This window comes from Misgurnus anguillicaudatus, chromosome 17 (assembly GCF_027580225.2).
Source record: "Misgurnus anguillicaudatus chromosome 17, ASM2758022v2, whole genome shotgun sequence".
NCBI classification, from domain to species: domain Eukaryota; kingdom Metazoa; phylum Chordata; class Actinopteri; order Cypriniformes; family Cobitidae; genus Misgurnus; species Misgurnus anguillicaudatus.
In genome coordinates this window covers 17544028-17563007 of record NC_073353.2, presented here as the reverse complement: position 1 = coordinate 17563007, position 18980 = coordinate 17544028, and the positions used below count along the sequence as shown (strand labels likewise).

Sequence of the window (18980 nt, the reverse complement as noted above, 5' to 3'; positions counted from 1 at the left end):
AAATAACTTTGAAGCTGTTGTATTAAGGTAAAATAACTGCATATTGTGTCTTTAAGTGATTTTGTGCATAAAACAAGCAAAAAGTCTGCCAATGGGGTAAGCAAAAAATCTTGAAATTTTTTATTAAACACTAAATTCAAGAAAAAATTGTTTACCCCATTGGCAGATTTTTTTGCTTGTTTTATGCACAAAATCACTTAAATTTGATATTTCTGGTCTAAAAACTAGACTTATTTTGTTGGGTCGAGAAAAAGCATCTTAATTTAAGCATTTTTAGATAATTTTACTGAAAACAAGACAAAAATACTAAGAACAGTCTTCGCAGTGTAAATCACTGTAAAAAAGTCTTAGTAAAGTATTTCAGCAATACATTTATAATAACAATTCTCACTCACGTAATTTAAACAATTTTACCACAAGACACCCGGATCACATCTTTTCCCCCAACTTTTTAAACCTGATTGCACTTCACTTCCTATTACCTTATGGGATAGCAAAGCGTCCACTGGTTGCACACACTTCAGCAGATGTAACAAGTCATCCGTTTACTGTTCACCTACTGGATCATGAATACTACACATTCAGACATCCCAAACATTTGGCTTGCGGCTTTTGAGATACCGTGAAGCAGGAAGGATGGATACAACGCATTCAGAGTTCAGCATAGACAGACTGAAAGAAAGCTCTGGACAGGCCGAGAGGCTTAGACAGTCGATCAATAGGTAAGTGGTTGAAAGACAGCCCAGGTCTTGTAGAAAGTCAGCTGTTAAACTAGTCGGAGAGGGATCTGGAATGATCTAGTGATTGTGACAGGCCTCTCCAAGTCTGTAATACCTGAAAGTCTAAATAATGAATGAATGCAGAGTGCTGCCCTGCTCTTTGACTCCAACAGTGAAAGCCCACACTGGGGAAAGTGAGAATTGCTTGTTGAAGGTAGAGGACAGACAGCCACGGACAGATTATCAAAGACACATAACAAGGTAAATCTCACGAGAAACGTGGCGTGTTAACAAATTTTCTTTGCCTGCTTCTGCTTCTAACAATTTACTTTAAAGGGACCATGACATCAAAGACGATTTGATCTGAAGTTGTTGACGTGACAGTATTGAAACCTTATTTAGGATACTGACAGCATACATAACCTAATAAACACGCCAGTCTTGCATCATGCTTGCTACTCTGATCTGCAAACATCTCTGATCAGGTTCTTAAATGTTCCTGCCCCAATGCCTCCTAATGGCGCTTTTTCATTGCATAGTACCCCATGGTTTCGGTCAGGTCGGGTCAGCTCACCTCACTTTGGCTTGGTTAGCTTTTCCATCAAGTTTAGTAACACTTTGGAGTGGGAGGGATTATAGGCGTGTCGTTTATTTATTTATTTGTCAGTCCCAAAATTAAAATTGCCCACCACAAATAGATGTTTGGACATCGCGTTTGTCTCACATGACAGTTTCTGTACAAACACCCGTGGTGTCAGTTGATGCGCTCCGCTGAGCCTCATTGAAGTTGCATTTAAGCATATATGCGAACTGCAAGTCTGGAAAAAGACTGTTACTGTGTTCCTGATTCTCAACCTGTGGATGTTTTCATTACTAAAATGGAGTTTGGGAACTTATAGCAGAGCACAGATGACAACAGGTTTGCTCGAGACAGCGCAAGCTAGCATGAAGGTAAAGCTAATCTTTTACATTATAGCGATGACGCTGGAAGTGACGATTCTCTCAGACCAATCAGTGATCTACGGCGTTTTTGCTTCACGTTTTGGTATCAGTCACTTGCAACCCGACCGATGTGGTACTTTAAAAAAAGTATCGAGTACTACATACTGCATCCAGTGGAAAAGCTCACAAAAGTAAGCTGACCCAAACTGTGGGTACTATGCAATGAAAAAGCTTCATAAAATACCTTATTTTTGCAAGGTCTACAATTAAAACTTACAGATTTGAGGAGCTCAAATGCAAATGCTGCTTAATGCCATCTCCTTGCCATAACCGAATGCTCTTGGCAAGTATTATACGTTCATGAAACACTTTCACTTCAAATCAGTTTAATCCAGCCTCAGGTCATTCAGAAATACCAGCAAAGTCCTCAGCAGTGCATGAAAGAAGAATTGAATGAACAACGACGTGCACATGTCAAGGTGCAAGAGGTTTTTTACCTGGTAAAAGGAGGTTAACCAAATATATTAAGAGCCTTAAAAAGACTGGAGACTTTTTAAGAATTGTGCATGTACTTATGGGGTGTACAGTACACACCAAAGGCGAATTCAACAATTTGCTTGACTAGATTACATACCAATTCAATGCAAAGAAGCAAATAGGCATAAACTTGCATAGGGCAATGCAAATGAGGCAAATTGGGCAGCCGATTGCAGCAAAAACACACACCTTTATTCGCCTCAAACGTGTCTGCGCAAAATATTCAACTTAAGCAATAATTTGCATGACAAAGTTAAATCCAGCGATTAAAGCAACACTAAAGACTTATTGCTCTTTGCTCCCCCTACAGGTTAGAAGCGCAATTGTTCATTACCACTGTCGTAAATACTGCAGCATAGCTGACTCTGATTGGATTGTAGGTCTGCCGTAAAGCAAATTTTTGTAGTTTTCACTCGAACTACAGGACCACTACCCGACGGTTGGAAACTTCTTTAGTGCGTTTTTGGCCGATAGAGGGCTGCAAAGCGAATGTGAAAGTGCCGTTCACTCTGTTTTGAGTGGATGAACCACTGAAACTTTTTTGGAAACGTTATTTTAAGGTAAAAAAACCTCTTTGGTGTTGCTTTAATCTAGAGTAAGGAACGAGATGCTTCGCATTTGATGTGTACGCAGCATTAGAGCATTTTACAGAGAAAAACAGTCAAATTTCTTAAATACCAATGAAATGACTAAAGTGACATTTGGAAAAATAAAGTGACATTTCACTATTAAAGCCCCCATAAAATTTTAATTATTATAAATACGTTAAGAAAAAAATATACACTTGTATGGTCCAAAAGACTGACAAAATTCTCATACAGAAAATATACAGTACAGTTTGGCACCACATGCCCTAAAAAAGTCTATCATTTTTATGACATCACCCCACACTTCATATGTTTTGTTACAGTACGTCTGTGCTGGATTGCACAATAAATGAAACACTATTGGTTATTTTAGAAAAGGAGGAGGGTCTTCTTGATAGTTCTGTTGTTTTAGATCAGGCGTCTCCAACCTTTTTGTGGGCAAGGGCTACCACAATGGATAAAACAATTTGGAATACTCAAAACTTTTTTGTTTTACTTGTTCATTTTATTTTACTTGTTTGTATGTTTTAGTTTGCTTAAAATGTTCCGATACGCAGTCCAAGCCAAGCTAATATAAAAAAATATGTAATAAATAAATATTACAATTCCTTTGGCGGGCATCACGTTGGAGACGTCTGTTTTAGATAATATTGCTAAACATTCCAAGGCACTTCAGTGGGCCTTTAACCTTTTCATTGCCACTAAGGTAAAATTAATGAACCTAAACATAAGAGCCTGATAAAAAATGCTAATTTACAAGAAAACAAGACGCACTTAGAGGGTTTTGCATCTGAACTCTTCACATTGAATTTCTTATTAAACTCATCTGAGAACTCTAAGTTAAAGAGCAAACCCAAAGTATTAAAATCCTCCAGACACGCACGCGGTCTCTACTGTGGCTTTGCTGGTGACTTTCTACTATGCTCATGAATAATGTCCACCTCCACACCTTCAGATAGGTGGCCGGGTCACAAACCACCAGCTGTACAGTCCGTCTGCCACGTCCACAGAGCGGCCGTTTGCAAAATGTTAACAGTGAGAGTTCATCTCCCCAGAAGATAGGAGGAGATATTAGCCAAGGCAAACTCTGCTCTCAGCTGAGGGGTATTTTGAGCCCTGTTAAACAGTGGGTCCATAAAAGTTACTAGTAGGCACTTAACCATCTGTACACGCGGCCACAAAAGAACGCATTTGAATATTTTTCAAGCACGCTACATCATCTGCATACCGACCTCTAGAAACCGGTGTGTCCTCTAAATCCTATTCTAGCACACGCAGCACATTTATATTATAATATTTCTTTAAACATGACCCATCTGGGAGCAAGCTGTCACAAATATTCTCCAAGACGAATGAGCCTTACTTACTATAGGTTTAATTTTATTTTTGAAATTACCCCAAAAAATACCTTTTCATGCAAAACCCAAATTGCTAACTATCCATTAACTATTTCTATAACTGAGACTTAACCATATGTAGCCACTATGCACTTTGGTGAGATTCGACTTCAGTTCCACACAACATTTAACATAACATTACAAAACTGTCTAGCTAATGATGGATGCATGGATGCATGGAAGCGAGATTAGGAGAAGACGTCTAACGTTATTGTTTTTTGATGAAAAATTCACAGCAATAAAAAGCAGTATTTACACAGACACTTATTAGCATCTATGTGTCATCTATCTTTAAGAGAGATTTACTTGTGTTTGCTTATACTTTAGCTTAAAGGCTGAAGTACATGTTGTTAACTGCATTTAATGATGAGGCATGCATTAGTCAGTAAAATGGTAATGAGTTGAATGATATCCGTACTCGAAATGCAAAATGTATCTTTAGGCTGCTTAAATCTATTCCATCGGGGATATTTCAGGCTTTTAAAAAATGCATTTATAAAATGCCTTAAATGAAACAGTTTACATAAGCGATTATCTAAATTATGATCTCTGTGATCACAGACTCATTATTTTATTCTCAGTGTCGATTCACCATATGGCAGAAGAAGTGCCACTGTATTCGTGATCTTGTTTCTTATTCAGGACGGCGAATCTCACCTGATTCTTCAGGTCTAATTTGGGGCACGGACGGCCGCCGTTGAACGGTTTTTCGCGTAGCCACTTAGACCTGATTTTCAGCCCACTGCCACAGGAGGCGCTGCAGGCCGACCACGTGGACCAGTCGCTCAGTTTGCAGTCCAGAGGGCAGGGCACGTGGCACACCCCTTCCACCAAACCTGCGAAAAAGAACATGTTGAATAATAAGAGTGGCCAAGTCCCTGCCATTCAGGAGCATGCTAACAATGTTATAAGAAGCACCAGGTGCCTATGCTGAGACCCCTATCTAATTTACACTGACAGTTCAGGGCACCCCACAGCTTTTTCTTTGAGTAATGACCACTCATCTTCCCAGTGGAGGAAGAATTACTTACAGGAGCTCTTCACAGAGAGAGAGAGTGAGATTTTAAAATGAGTAGACAAACCTGTTTCGCTGCAGAGGTCTGGGTTAACCAGTTGGTTTTCCCGGTCGAAACAGGCAATAGCTCGGAAACGCAAACCCTGACCGCAGTCGCGTGTCTCTCTCCGACCTCTCCAACCCTGGAGAGATCCTTGCGCCGGAGTCTCCGACAGGATGCAAGACGACCAGTTACCATATGGTCGGGAAACAAACTCATCACAAGGACACGGCTCAGACTCCACCAAAGGGTACAAGCTTTCTTTCTGACAACGCTCTTGTTTTCTGCTTCGACCTGAAAATAGAACGAAACACTGAGATTCAGATAAAAGAAAGAGTGATCAGTCATGTGAATTTGTAGGTGCCACTCAGATAAACAGCTCTTTTGCAGTCACATGAGACTCCAGACTGCACTCTGGGAGCTCAAGTGTGTAATATAGCTGTCTTTGAAAACTATTAAAACATTAATGATGTATAGATAACTGGGACTATTATTCATTCTGCTGTCAGCTGTGGCTTGCTAAGTGCCACTACCAACATCCCCGGGGAATCATTACTGAACTATAGAGAGTAGACTGAAATATAAATATATTTGAATTGAAAGCGACAAGCGCAAGACTCACAGAAAAACTGTGTTTACCTTAAACATTTCATTCGGTTAACACTTTCAAAGAAATAACTTACTCATCCTACTGTTATTCCAAGCCTTAAAATATATCTTTTCTCCTTTACTTTGAACTGAAAATAGATTTTTTGAAGAATGTCCTGGTGCTGGTTCTCCATAAAGTAACAGTGAATGGGGACTGGAGCTTTCTTGCTTTGACAAAGAGACAAAATCACATAAAACCAGTTCAAATAGGGTTGTGCCGACAGACGAAAGCATTGTGTATTGCCGTTCGTCAGACATGTTGCCGATAGCAGGCTTTCATGACAATAATTGGCGATAGTTATTATTATTATCATAGGCTATGTCTACATTAATGCGTTTATCCTTTAAAACGCATTACACTGTAAAAAATTTGCTGTAATTTTGCAGCTGGTTGCAGGTAACTTACAGTAGAAGATAAAGTCTAAAAATGTTTCATGTTCATTTAACTTTGAACAAAATGTTACTAGTAAATAACATAAATGTAAAATCTACGGTAAGTTACTGGCAGCTAGTTGCCAGTAATACCCAGTAATACTGTAATTTCTACAGAATTTTTTTACAGTGTACTTTTGCTATGTTTACGCCTTTCATTTACACTACAGCACCGTTTTCGACCCTCATAAACGGATTTGTTCGCCAAGCTGCAGACCCTGTTTTAGTTTGGGAACTTAGACGTTGCGCTGCAGTGTAAATGAACAAAGACAGAGTCTTATGTAAACAAACAGCTGATGTTAACGTGACATCATTTTCAAAAAGAATTTTTATTCAGGTAAATGGAGGTTTGCAACGGAGGTTTTGCCAAAAATAGTAAACATCTACCAACCAGCTATTATAAACGTTTTGTTTTAACATGTATCCTTATAGATAATGTCTGTTTTATATTTATGTTTGAGTATTGTTGGGTTTGAATATTGTTGTAATGTTGTTTGTGTCTTGTTTAAATTTAGCTTATTACAAAGGATATACTGTAATTTTAAACGCCATATAGGGCGTTGTAAAGGCCAATGTGAAGGGAGAATTGTAATGGGTTAGACATTATTTTCGACTTTAATTTAAGTTTTGTTTGCTACTTTAAAATTACTTTCGTTTCATATAATTTGTCTCTTAATTTTAATCGATGTTTTGTTAACAAGTTTCGTGAATATAAATTAATAAAAACATTAAAATCAACATCATATTAATATTTAATGCTTGTTTAGCCGATTGCGCTTATTTCTATTTCTGTGTTGCTAGCGGAGGACGTGCATGGACCTTGCACACTTTTAAAAATTTACGTCATATTAATTTTTAATTAATTGATCGCACACTGAACAGCTAAAGGTAAGGGAAGTTAAGTTATTTGGTGTTTTTTTGAAGAATACAGTCAGTTATACGATTTTTTTTTAAATGGACTATAAGATCATAAATGTAAACTGGGAACAATGAACTAGACTATTATAAATATAACAGCGTGAAATGGCTGAAGAGGAACTCTCTACATTAAAGCAATAAGCATTTGCTGAAATGTATTTTTGCTTCAAGTTCGCTACTGTTTAGTAGTTCACTTGAATGCTTCCTTTTTAAATCATATAGACAATCTGTTTGGTTTATAACAATATAAAACTTTCCCAAACACATTTTTATAGGTTCAAAAATAGTGTCTGTTGTAGTTGCCGGCAAGGGTCCAGGTATGAATTTTTTAACCGGAACAGATCCACACCGGATCCTTTCAGGACCTGCTGCCTTTGGCCCAGATCCAGTGAAGAGTTGTATGCGGTCTGATATCTAAGGTGTCAATATTTAGTGGCTTAAATACCAATGCGAGGTCTCTTGTTTAAGTTTTCATACATTTTTCAAATTATTTTCTCAAAGTTAAGTGCCGTTCTCAGAATCTTTTATACTTTTGTGGCAGTTTTTGGTATCTTGCTGAAGCTTGAAAGCTTTTTTCCTCACACTGTAAAAAATACTTTGCTGCCTTTTTGTTATATAAACTCCGATTTACAAGTCATGTCAACAGAGATGAGTTGTCACAACTTATAAAATATAGTTGAGAAAAGTCAACTTAATTGAATAAGTTTTAACAACTCACCTGTAGGTGTAACAACTCAACTCTAGTCAAGATAAATAATAGAAAGTTGAAATAATTGTAAATCCGAGTTGATTCAACAAAAAATGTAAGGCAGCAAAGTATTTTTTACAGTGCATTTCATGTTTTTGCATGGAAAGAGCAGCTAAAATATTATTAAAAAAATCGAATTTTGTTGTAGAAGAAATTACAGGTTTAAAATGTCATGACCACGAATAAATGATGACACAATTCTTATTTTTGAGAAAACCTGTTGCCCTAAATAATGGTAGCTCAGTACTGTGAGAGGCGAATATCAGCATTGACTTTGTTGTGGATGACACAATCTTTTGACATTTGACAAGAGCATCTCCTTTTCTCTCTCTCTCTACAATTTTCTAATTCACTTATATACAAACACAGAGCAACACCACTATCATGTTCAGTGGACCGTATACATCTAATTTATCTAATGAGCAGAGAAATGAATAGATTTCACATCATAAAGGATTCTGTTTAAGAGGCTATTAGCTCCTCTTTGCACACTTCACTTCCTGGAACATTTCAAATTAGTCATGTCCATTAGACATGATGAAGATTATTAGGTTATAAATGAAAGGATCTGTCTGTGATGAGAACTGCTTCTTACAGACATGGTGTCAGACCAATGTTCAATATGATCCTCAGACCTGTCAAGGACAATCACATATCAAACCTGGACAATTAGGTAGGGGCATGCAAATGCCCCAAAACAGCTGACCGACAGCTGGAACAATTGATTTTTTATGTCATGGGTTTAGAATATGCAAGGGTTCTGCTGTGAAATCAATGTGGTTTGCTGATAGCTCAGATTTAAAGACTATGATGATGAAAGGTCATCATTATGATTCAGTTTGTTTTTAAGAATATATTTTCTTTTGTTTAATCAAATGTGTTTTCATTTCCAGCTGCTCAGTCTATACAGAAGTCAATAAAGAAGCTCAATAATAAAACAGAATAATGTACTATACAGTCCCAGTAGCTGATCATATATACTGTCATATATACCGCAAATATATATTTTTTATTATTGAAAATGAATGCAAGTGGCCAAAAACACAATACCATGGATGTGTGCATTCAGTGTCAATAAATAAATAAATAAATAAATAGTCAAGAGCTCATTATCCATTATTACAAACAATATTACATTTTATTACAGTATTTTTGTCTGGACAGTCACTCCATTCCGTTATTGCAATATGATATAATGCTGACATTGCCATGCTTTCTATACATATTAAAGGGGTGGATCAATGTTATTTCAAGCATTCTGACTTATTAACACAGTTATAGAGTTGTTTCCTCATGCTAAACATAGGCAAAGTGTCAAAAAAGCAGTTGGACGTGTTACCGAGTTTTTCTGTGCCGAATGCACTTTGCCAGGGTTTTTACAAGTTTCTGAAAGTTTTTTTGAATACCAGCTGATGTTTCAGGGGTAAGCCATATGTATCACTTCTTTTTATGGGCACTTTCCCCGGAAAAACATGCCCACACGTCAATCAGCGTGAGCGAGAACCTAGGGTGCTAAGTCACAGGCATCACTTCATGCAACTCAACCATGGCATGAAAGAACAAGTGTGTTTTTGGATGTAAGGAGAAGAAAGCCAGCATTATGGAAAAAAGTTTTGCATGTGTGTTTATTTAACGCTGGATTTCATTGAAAAGTCCCAACCGGGTAATGAGTTGCATGCGGTAAGACAGACTTTTGTTATGTTGGAAATAGGTGCGTAAGTGCATATTATATAAACGACACGAACATTTAGTGAATCATAAATTATCCAGTCAGTGTTGTATAAAGTGATGACTCGGACTCGCTCCTCCCGCAGCTAGTAACTCCTCCTTCCGCATTTTTTGGTATGTTATCGGAAAAGTTCTGTAAAACTGATCTGTCTTTTATAAATCTGATAAAACTAAAGACTCTTTGGAAATATGCAGGATGTAATACTTCTCTATAGGTACTCAAGATTAACATCAGAAATGCAGAAACAGCCTGTGTTATGGATGCTTTAAAGTAATTCTAGAAAAAAAATCCTTATTTGTACTATTTTGTGCTCTTTAAAGTACATTTACTTTGACCAAGTGACATGAAACTATTGTGTTCATGAACGATAGACGTACATTACTGAAAATTATTCAATGTCTTAATCCATATTTGTACATTGACTGCTTCTAAAAATTGTTGAAACTTCAAAGAACTTCTTATACTATGACTCCCTAAGATGAATCACTTTATTGTTTTTTTATTGTTTTGTAAGTCGCTTTGAATAAAAGCATCTGATAAATGCCAAAAAGTAAATGCAGATCAGTGTATTTGATTGGTTGAAAGAAACAAATTCACCCCAGTTACTTTATGGCTATCAAATAAATCCTGGTTTGTTGATGACTTGATGTATTTGGGAGCAACAGTGTGCTGACTCAAAAATACAAATAAAACCACCAAAAAGTCAAAAATACAATCTATTACAAAAAAGAGCAAAGTTAAGAGCGAGGGAAAGAGAGCGAGAGAGTGATGGGCATTGTCAGAGAGGTGGAAGGAAAAAGAAATTCACTCTCTGACTGGTGTCCAGAAGACTGCCTGCTGAGTGTTTGCCAGCCTCCATCTGTTTTTGGTGTTCAGAGACGACCAGTGATAGAAAACATCTCTACGGTGTGAATCTTCTTCAATGCACTGCAGCCTTACTGACAATCTGTTTCCTGCTTTTACCCTCTGTGTGTGTGCCTATGTGTGCATATGTATAACACACACACACACACACACAATTCATTATTGATGACACCTCCAGAAACCAACATCTGCTGGATATTGTGCATTCAATTAAGCAAGTGTCACGATCACCCTTACCTTGCAATTTTTTTTAGCATTAATTCCTGTTTTTAGGATAAAATTTGACATATTAGGATTTGATCTCCTTTGAAGTCAGACGCATCAGGTGAAAAGGGCCTTTGAAAGTTTTATCTGATGCGGAGAACATGTCGTGTCGTCAGATGTGTGGAGTGTTAATGAGAGCCAGTGGTGATTTTCACAGGAACAAACTAAGTAAAGCATAAAGCACTGCAGTAATTCTATAATATACAGCTCGAAATCTGCCTGTTCACAAAGTTCACAGCACACCTCTGATATCTAATGATAGACACTGTCAAAATAACTTGGGTTTTTGCATTAACAGGAGGAGAAAAGATAAAATATAGAGGACAGTTAATAAAACAATGAATTTGAATTTTCCTCCAACTTGGCTTAAAATTACAGCTATTTCCAAATTTATTTCAACACTGAGGAATATACCTGACTGATAGCGTACTATATTTTAATGATATTTCACAACTGTGACATTCCAGGAATCATTTGACAGTAGTCACCGAAGAATTCACTACCTAAGTATTCAAAAATCTAACTAATTTGTGTCTGCACTTGTCAGGATTTAAACAGATTTTCGACTTGGTAGGAGGATTTAGCAGACTTACATTCTTAAATTCACAAGACAAAAACCCTACTTAGTGTAATAAATGAAGGCATGAAGCTACTGTATTAGTAGAAAATGCTTGCACTCATCAACATATTTACACCTATAAAACTAAAACTTTAAGGCATGTGCCTTCAACAGGGAGTTCAGGGTCCCTTGGGTTTTTAACCAGGGGGCTTCAATTATTTTTTATTTTTTTTGGAAAAGTTAAAATCAGATATAAAAATGCATTTTAGGCTAGTAATAAAAACTGAAACTTAATTAAAATGAAAAGCATAACATTGCCAGTTTTAAATCCAGACTGATCTCACGGAAAGTCGTGTTGTAGTAACAAAAAATGTGACTAATTTATTTGTGTCCATGGCACAAAATTCAGCTTTTTTCGTGCCTTGAGCATGAATGTCTTTTTCATGTCACTCGCACAAATTTCTATAAATGAAGAGTTTCATTGCAAAACGAGATAAATTTGTTTTTAACATTTTTGTCAAAACATGTTTATTATTATGTTATCATGTTATTATTTTGTTTTTTAAGTTATGAAGATTTAAATCAAAACAAACCAACTGCAGTTGAATTGATATTAATTGGAATGCACAACCAAAAAACGAGATTTCTGAAAAATAAAAAATATCTCATTTTGCAAAGAAACTCTTCCAATAGTTTTTCGTGTCCATGGCACGACTTTCTTTTTCATGTCATTTTATGCATTGTTTTCTCATAGTTTTTTCCTATTTTCTTACCATTGTCGCTTGGGGTTGGGGTTAGAATCACTTTCTGTTACATTTTTATACTCAAACCCCAACTCTTACCCCAACTCCAGGCGAGAATAGTTTTAAAAGCAAAAGAAAACCACGTAGAAACCAATACATAAAAGTACATCACAACCCAAACCCGAAATCTAATCCCAAGCAACAATGATTTAAAAATAGAAAAAAATGATAAAACAATACATAAAATGACACATAAAAGAAAGTTGTGCCACGTACATGAAAAACTTTTTATAGAAATTCGTGCTGAGTGACACGAAAAAGACATCCGTGCTCAAGGCATGGAAAAAAGCTCAATTTCGTGCCATGGACACAAATAAATGTATAAAATTTGTTGTTAAAATCTATTCAGTTAATTGCATATCTTTGTAACAAAACCATCATAACAGAGTATATAAATCCAGGCTTAAATTGATGTATACTGGAGGTGCCTGCTCTTTTTTTTATTTAGGGACCATGACCTGAAAAAGGTTGAAGACCTCTGCTTTAGGGTATTTGTTTGTCCTTCAGTATGCTTCTGTACAAAAAATGAAATGGCAGTATGTTTAAGGTCAAGTGCAAAATTGAAAATACGTCATCCTATTGCATTCAATTGTACACTATAAAAGTGTACAATTATAAGTACAGTACAACCCATAGCAAGTGTTGGACAGGACAACCTTTATGTCTGTACTGTACAATGGCAGACAAAGGGAAAACATGAGGGCAAATGGGGCAGCAAGTATGTTTGGAGGTTATTTTGTCTGCTGCCACAAAAAAAATGATGCACTTCACCTGCACTCTGACTATTTCTCCATTTCCTTCTACACACTAAAAAGGATGTGTTGTTTTGGAAAGATTTCTGGCTCAAATAGACAAAACAACCGTAAAATTAACCTAGAAAAGGTACAAATCTACCCAACAACAGGTTGAAACAAACCAGCATTTGAGGTTGAATGAGCCCAGCACTCATTTAATTTTAACCCAACAGTTGGATTTGCCCATATTTTACCCAACCATGGGTTGAAACAACCCAGCATTTTTTTTTTAGAGTTCATGTATTTGTGTGAATGTATTTTAGGTCAATATTCTCTACACTCTGTAAGTACTGCTTAAAGATGCTTTTATAAACTGTAACTTCTTCCAAAAGTTACAGCCCTCTTACTTACAAAAGTTAAACTCACCCCAGAGTTAAGTGGTTTGCTTAATGGCTTCAAGACTGGCCTCTCTGCAGACCTATAACCTTTTGGGCACCACCCACATCTTTAATCACTATGCTACATCATCTCACAGTTTTTGCCCATTAATGTAATTAATAGTGCCTTTGTACGTTACCTCTCAGCAGTTTCTCACCTGTCAGGGTGCGTTTACGGGTTCGTCGGCTCCCACAGCCGGAGCACTCTGTGAATTGGGACCAGGCGCTAAAGATGCAGTCATCCCTGCAGGGCACCCAACAGCTCCTGAAGCGTGACGGCATCGGCCCGGCCCACCTCAGACACTCCGACACAGCAGCTACCTCATCATACTCGTCTACACAGCTCACTCCTGTGTGGAGACACAAATGAACCCATCACAACTACAATAGCATGGCACATCTATAGTCATTTACATCCAAAACAGTTTGCAAACTTTAACTGTGGGCCTACAAAGAGTCATAAACAGAATATGTAAATGCAGAGAAAATAAAAAGGGCATGCACAGTGACTACATATTTAAGTAAAACTTTGATCAGATGCAGAAAACTGTAAAAAGTGAAAATTCCAGTATATTAAGTATAAACACCATCATTTTCATTCTGAGTTTCTGTGTTGGCGTAATTATCGCGTTTAGCCTTTGCAGGGCAACATACTTCAATCCACACTGATCCAATCGGTTTTATTAATGACAAAAAAGTGTGCTGCTCTCTTCGAGTTCCTCAAACAAGCAAGAAAAAATATTCATGGAAACTGAATGCTGAATGACGGCATGGTGACTAAAAGGCATAAACTTTTCTCCATAATTTTTCCCCCTACGGTGCTGATGTCAGATCCTCTCACAAGAAAACAGTCCTCCTCTGCATCAACGCCGCTCGGAGACGATAAATGATATGCTTGACAAATGTGAAGCCGGCTGTTACCTTTTCAGCAGAGCGGTGCATCCATTCCACCCACAAGGTGATGTATTCCTAGCAGACAGTGGAGATTGTGCCGAGGACTTTTTGCTCACTGATTTACCAGTCTGCCTTACATGGTGACATGTTTTGACACAGTCCTCCACAGTGTGGCTCGGTTTTACTCAGTGGAGGCTTTTCAAGGGAATTCAAGTTAACGCACAACTATTACGATGACACTTGAAGGAAATTTTGCAAACTAAATGGCAAAGGTTATTAGTGCTGCGTTAACGCTGCTTGACACAGAATGTGTCTTAAAAAAGGACTATAATCATTAGTTAAAGATTGGTGTTTTTATGTTTTTTCATAACAGCGTTATAGGCTGATTCACTGATATGCAAAGTTTTTCATAATGTAAAGTACTGTACAAAAGTCTAAGGCCACCATCAAGCTTCGTTATTTTAGCAAATGTAAAGAAATTTGTAGTCTCGCGTGGCCAGACCTTCAATACTGAAGGTCTAGGGTTTTTTGCTGCTTTTACTGGAGAAAGCCCCCCCACAAGGCTGTTTGACCGACATGTCAAACAACCAATCACAGTTTGTTTCATCTAGTGTCATGTTTCGGACTCCCCACAACAACGAGCTGGCTGACAACAAGTCAGTTATTGAAAAAACCAGCCACAACCGAATAGCATCTAAAAAAACAAAGTTGTGCACTTCATCAACAGCCACACCAATGAGACGCTCCCGTTAAACATCTGTTTGAAGCATATCTCTCCACTTTGTAACACCTACAAGGAATTCAGGAGAACCTAACTTTTTGACTCCACTAACTGCCTCAAGCAAAACTCTTGGACGTCTTTTAGTAAGTCTATGCCGCGAACTTTGCATATTTTTGAGAATCCAATGTTTAGCTGATCACGATAACTGGTCATTATTATCCACGTGAACACGACTGATTCTCTTCCTCAATGGAACGTCAGAGCTTTGTTTTCTAGGGACCGAAACTAATCGCGACACTCGCGTCTCCTGGAAATCCGGTTTATTTCAAACGAATCAAAAGACGACTTCGACATTCCCACAGGGTTTCCAGGAAAGTGTACGATAAAAATCAGACGATTAGCCAACATTCTGTGGGCGTGACGTCTGAGGCTGAGACTAAGAAATTTGTAGCTTGATGCAGTGGCGGCTGGTCAATAGGGGGCGCCGCCACACGTAGTTGCCCAGAGAAGAAAGCTACTTTAACATGTTACCAAAAAGTTAAATATATAGTGCAAAGTAATACAAAATAAAATCATTTAGTTGTACTATTTCACTGTTAGTCATATTATCATTTATTTAAAAAAATAAAAACTGAGTTTGTTGTGTGTGTCATGTTTGTGTGTCTGGGGCGCACCCCAAACAAGTGTGTATGTAGGTCAATAAAAGAGTAAAAACATGTGACCTGAGGCCGAGCTCTAATTGGCTGGTTTCGGATCCACCTTGGGGCGCATAACTGTTGCCTGCACAGAGTCTGATAGTTGCCCTCCAAATCACTTTAACTCTTTCCCCGCCAGCGTTATTTAAAAAAGTTGCCAGCCAGCGCCAGCATTTTTCATGATTTTCACGAAAGTTTAATGCCTTCTAGAAAATGTTCTTTGTGAAAAGTTCTTTCTCTTTCATGTGAGGCGCTACTTCCGGGTTGTATAAGTTGGGGAAGTGCGCCAACTGGTCGATAATAGCGGTATTGGGGAAAGCGAGAAATTCTCGTCAATGGCATGGAAGTGTTTTCTCTTAATTGACGAGTTATCTCGTCAATGGCGGCGAAAGAGTTGATATTAATAGCCTTAATTTTAATATTTATTTATTACATATTTTATATTAGCTTGGCATCTTTTATGTGTTAACATTTTAAACAATGATAAAACATATCAACAAGTAAACTAAAATCAACAAGTCAAACAAAATTTTTTTGAGTAGACCATATCCAAAAAGTAGCCATCCAAATCGTTTTATCCATTGTGGTAGCCCTTGCTCAAAAAGGTTGGAGACCCCTGGTGAAGGGCATATACAAGTATCACGAGAGCAACAGTACTACTTTCAAAATGGTCTTGCGATACTTTGTTGTCATATGCCGATCATACTATAGGCAATAAAAGTTGCTAATGATGTTCAGACCTTCTGCCGTCAATCTGAAGGACTGAATCTGTGGAGTAAGAAAGCATGTATATGCTTATGTAAATTCCTTCCATTGTCCATTTGTCTGTTGTCTAAAAGCAATATCTCACCCAAATTCCACGCTTTCATACTCAATATGAGCACAGCATGATGTTGAAATATTGTCTAATTTTATCAAAGCTGTTGATAAAAGAAACCTTTGGTTTTAATTTTGCAAGTTGTAATATACTTCTAATTGCAAATTCAGATGAACATAATAGCTCAGCAGGCTTTGGAGTGATATAATAACATGAATGCAAAGCTGAGCAGTGCCAAATGTAATAAAGTATTCCTCAGAAGCACAGAGACTATTGACAGCGTGCATAATAGAGACGTGTCTTTTGTTATACTAAATTCATTCAGAAGATATATTCCACACTAATTCAACACAGCATCTATACAGACTGATAAAGACCAATGCATTAACCATTTTACAGTAACTACACTACTGGCAGACGTTCAGGAGCCATAAAAGAGTTTTTGTACTTTAAATATTCAAACACTGGCTATTAGCAGCACTCTGTGTAAGGATTAAAAAAATATTGCAGATAAAAGCAGTTAAAATGTATTCTGTTCTTTTGCTTATTATAAAGTTATTCTTATTTCCAAGCAAGAAGATTTATATACCAGCATAAAGCTGATGAGCTGGAGTCATTTGGGGTAAGGGTGGTAATAATAGTGTGATTAATGCAAACCAATTCTGGGATGTTTAAGTAACAACAAATTAAGACACACAAATGATACTCGTTTGTCCTATTCTTGTTAAACTGATTACTTTTACCAGATAACCCTAATAAGTACCATGGTATTATTATTATGAAAACAAATTCCAAACTACAGTAATATTATAGTTTGTACTGTAGGACAGTACCATGGTGTCATGTTTTAACTGCCTGATACTACTGTATTGCGGTACCACACCGTGTTTTCTTCAAAGTAAAAACAGAATTTGCCCAAACAAGACCAATCAAACAGAACAGTTAAAAATGTGTTTAATACTTAAATAATTTCTGTTATTTGTATAAAGACTACAAAAAATGGACTTAACATGCACATCATGTATTGCCAAACGGTGTTCTTTTAACTCAATTGGTAGAAAATTGCATTATCACAGTAAAGGTCATGCAATTTATAAACAAAGTAAAAAGGTAGTTTGGACAAAAGCCACATGGATAAATGTAAATTCGATTTTACTTTGTCTATCTGGACAATTTTTGTTTATATAGATGAAATTCAGCTAATTTAGCTCAGATCAGCAAGTTGTTTTAATACGTTCACAGCCTGTTTGCAAAGCAGCCTACAGTTGTAAAAGTTCATGGCCACAGTTTACAAAGTTTACGATGAGCAACATCGATAATTGCGCTGAATGTATTGATTTAGATTTGCCACAAACGAAATCACGACCCCCCCAAACCGTCTGACAGGCTTTGATCAGAGGACATAAGGGGGTTCATTCAAATTTAGAACAAAGACATAGTGAATGTTTTGAGTCCACTTTGAGATCTTTAATCACATCTGACTCCTGTCTGCACGGATGCCACCCTACCACAGGCAATGTCACGCTTTATATCAGAAAGTGACCCACTGATTTCTTTAAAGATAAACCGATGTACAAACATGACTTTAACACATCTTATTGATTCCTATTTGAATTTTAAATCTTGCACTCTGACCAAATCGTTTGCCATTTCAGAGCACTGTGGGTGGAGGCTGTATATACAGTAAATGAAGGATGGTGTTTTAGAAATACTATTACAGTTTGATGTGGGTTTCTACAGACATGAAAAATTACAGATTATAATCAATAACCAATGGTATATTTTGAGATTCTTGATATTTATTATACAGTTAAGATTGTAGGGAAGACCACCCGTTGGCCCAATGGAGGAAACCAATTGTCATGACGAAGGGCCTTTCCGGTGCGGCGCTTACTGATGACGTTTTGACGTTACGTAATTTAGGTAGTTTTATCCGACTCCAAAAGATAAAATCTGGCTGTTTATAACACAAATCGGATTGATTGATTTTTTAACAATAACAGAATTTGGATGAATGTCTGGTTATTCTGATATAGCCCTACTTGGTATTGCATACGTTCATTCGGCTACACATGTCGCTTTGGACTGCGGTAACAAGGATACATCGTAATTTACTAGTCATGTCAATAACTTTCGTAGCAACACAGAATAGATCCAAACATAACAATTGATTAGCCAGGTGGGAAGATCATAATTCAAAAGCCAATTCACAGTTCAAAAACATAAATCCATAAACAGTTGTAATCAAACAAATGCATTGCATTTGGTGGTGATTGGATCTTGTGGACCCAGTGGGCAGCACCCCATGATTGATTGGCTTACATGCCTACGGTGGGAGGTGTCTGAGAGAACCTTGCTTAAAAAAGTTGTCATATGACTGAGACCATTGTACCACTTGAGACACTGAGACATTTCAAATGATATCAAACAAGACCAGATTCTGAGTCTTTGGTCATAAAATGTAGCATTTCATATACAGT

The 18980-nt window shown here is 37.2% G+C and overlaps 1 protein-coding gene across 3 annotated transcripts in view; it reads right to left on the bottom strand.

Annotated features, from left to right (window-relative positions):
- The window catches only part of thsd7ba (thrombospondin, type I, domain containing 7Ba), a 346688-nt gene that overhangs the window by 47911 nt on the left and 279797 nt on the right, over positions 1-18980 (bottom strand). For all 3 annotated transcript variants that reach the window (XM_055214506.2, XM_055214508.2, XM_055214507.2), the window contains 3 exons: positions 13532-13723; positions 5265-5531; positions 4840-5018 (listed from right to left, as the gene is read on the bottom strand). In XM_055214506.2, coding sequence (XP_055070481.2) covers positions 4840-5018; positions 5265-5531; positions 13532-13723 — 638 coding nt within the window. The remainder of the gene's footprint in view (positions 1-4839; positions 5019-5264; positions 5532-13531; positions 13724-18980) is intronic.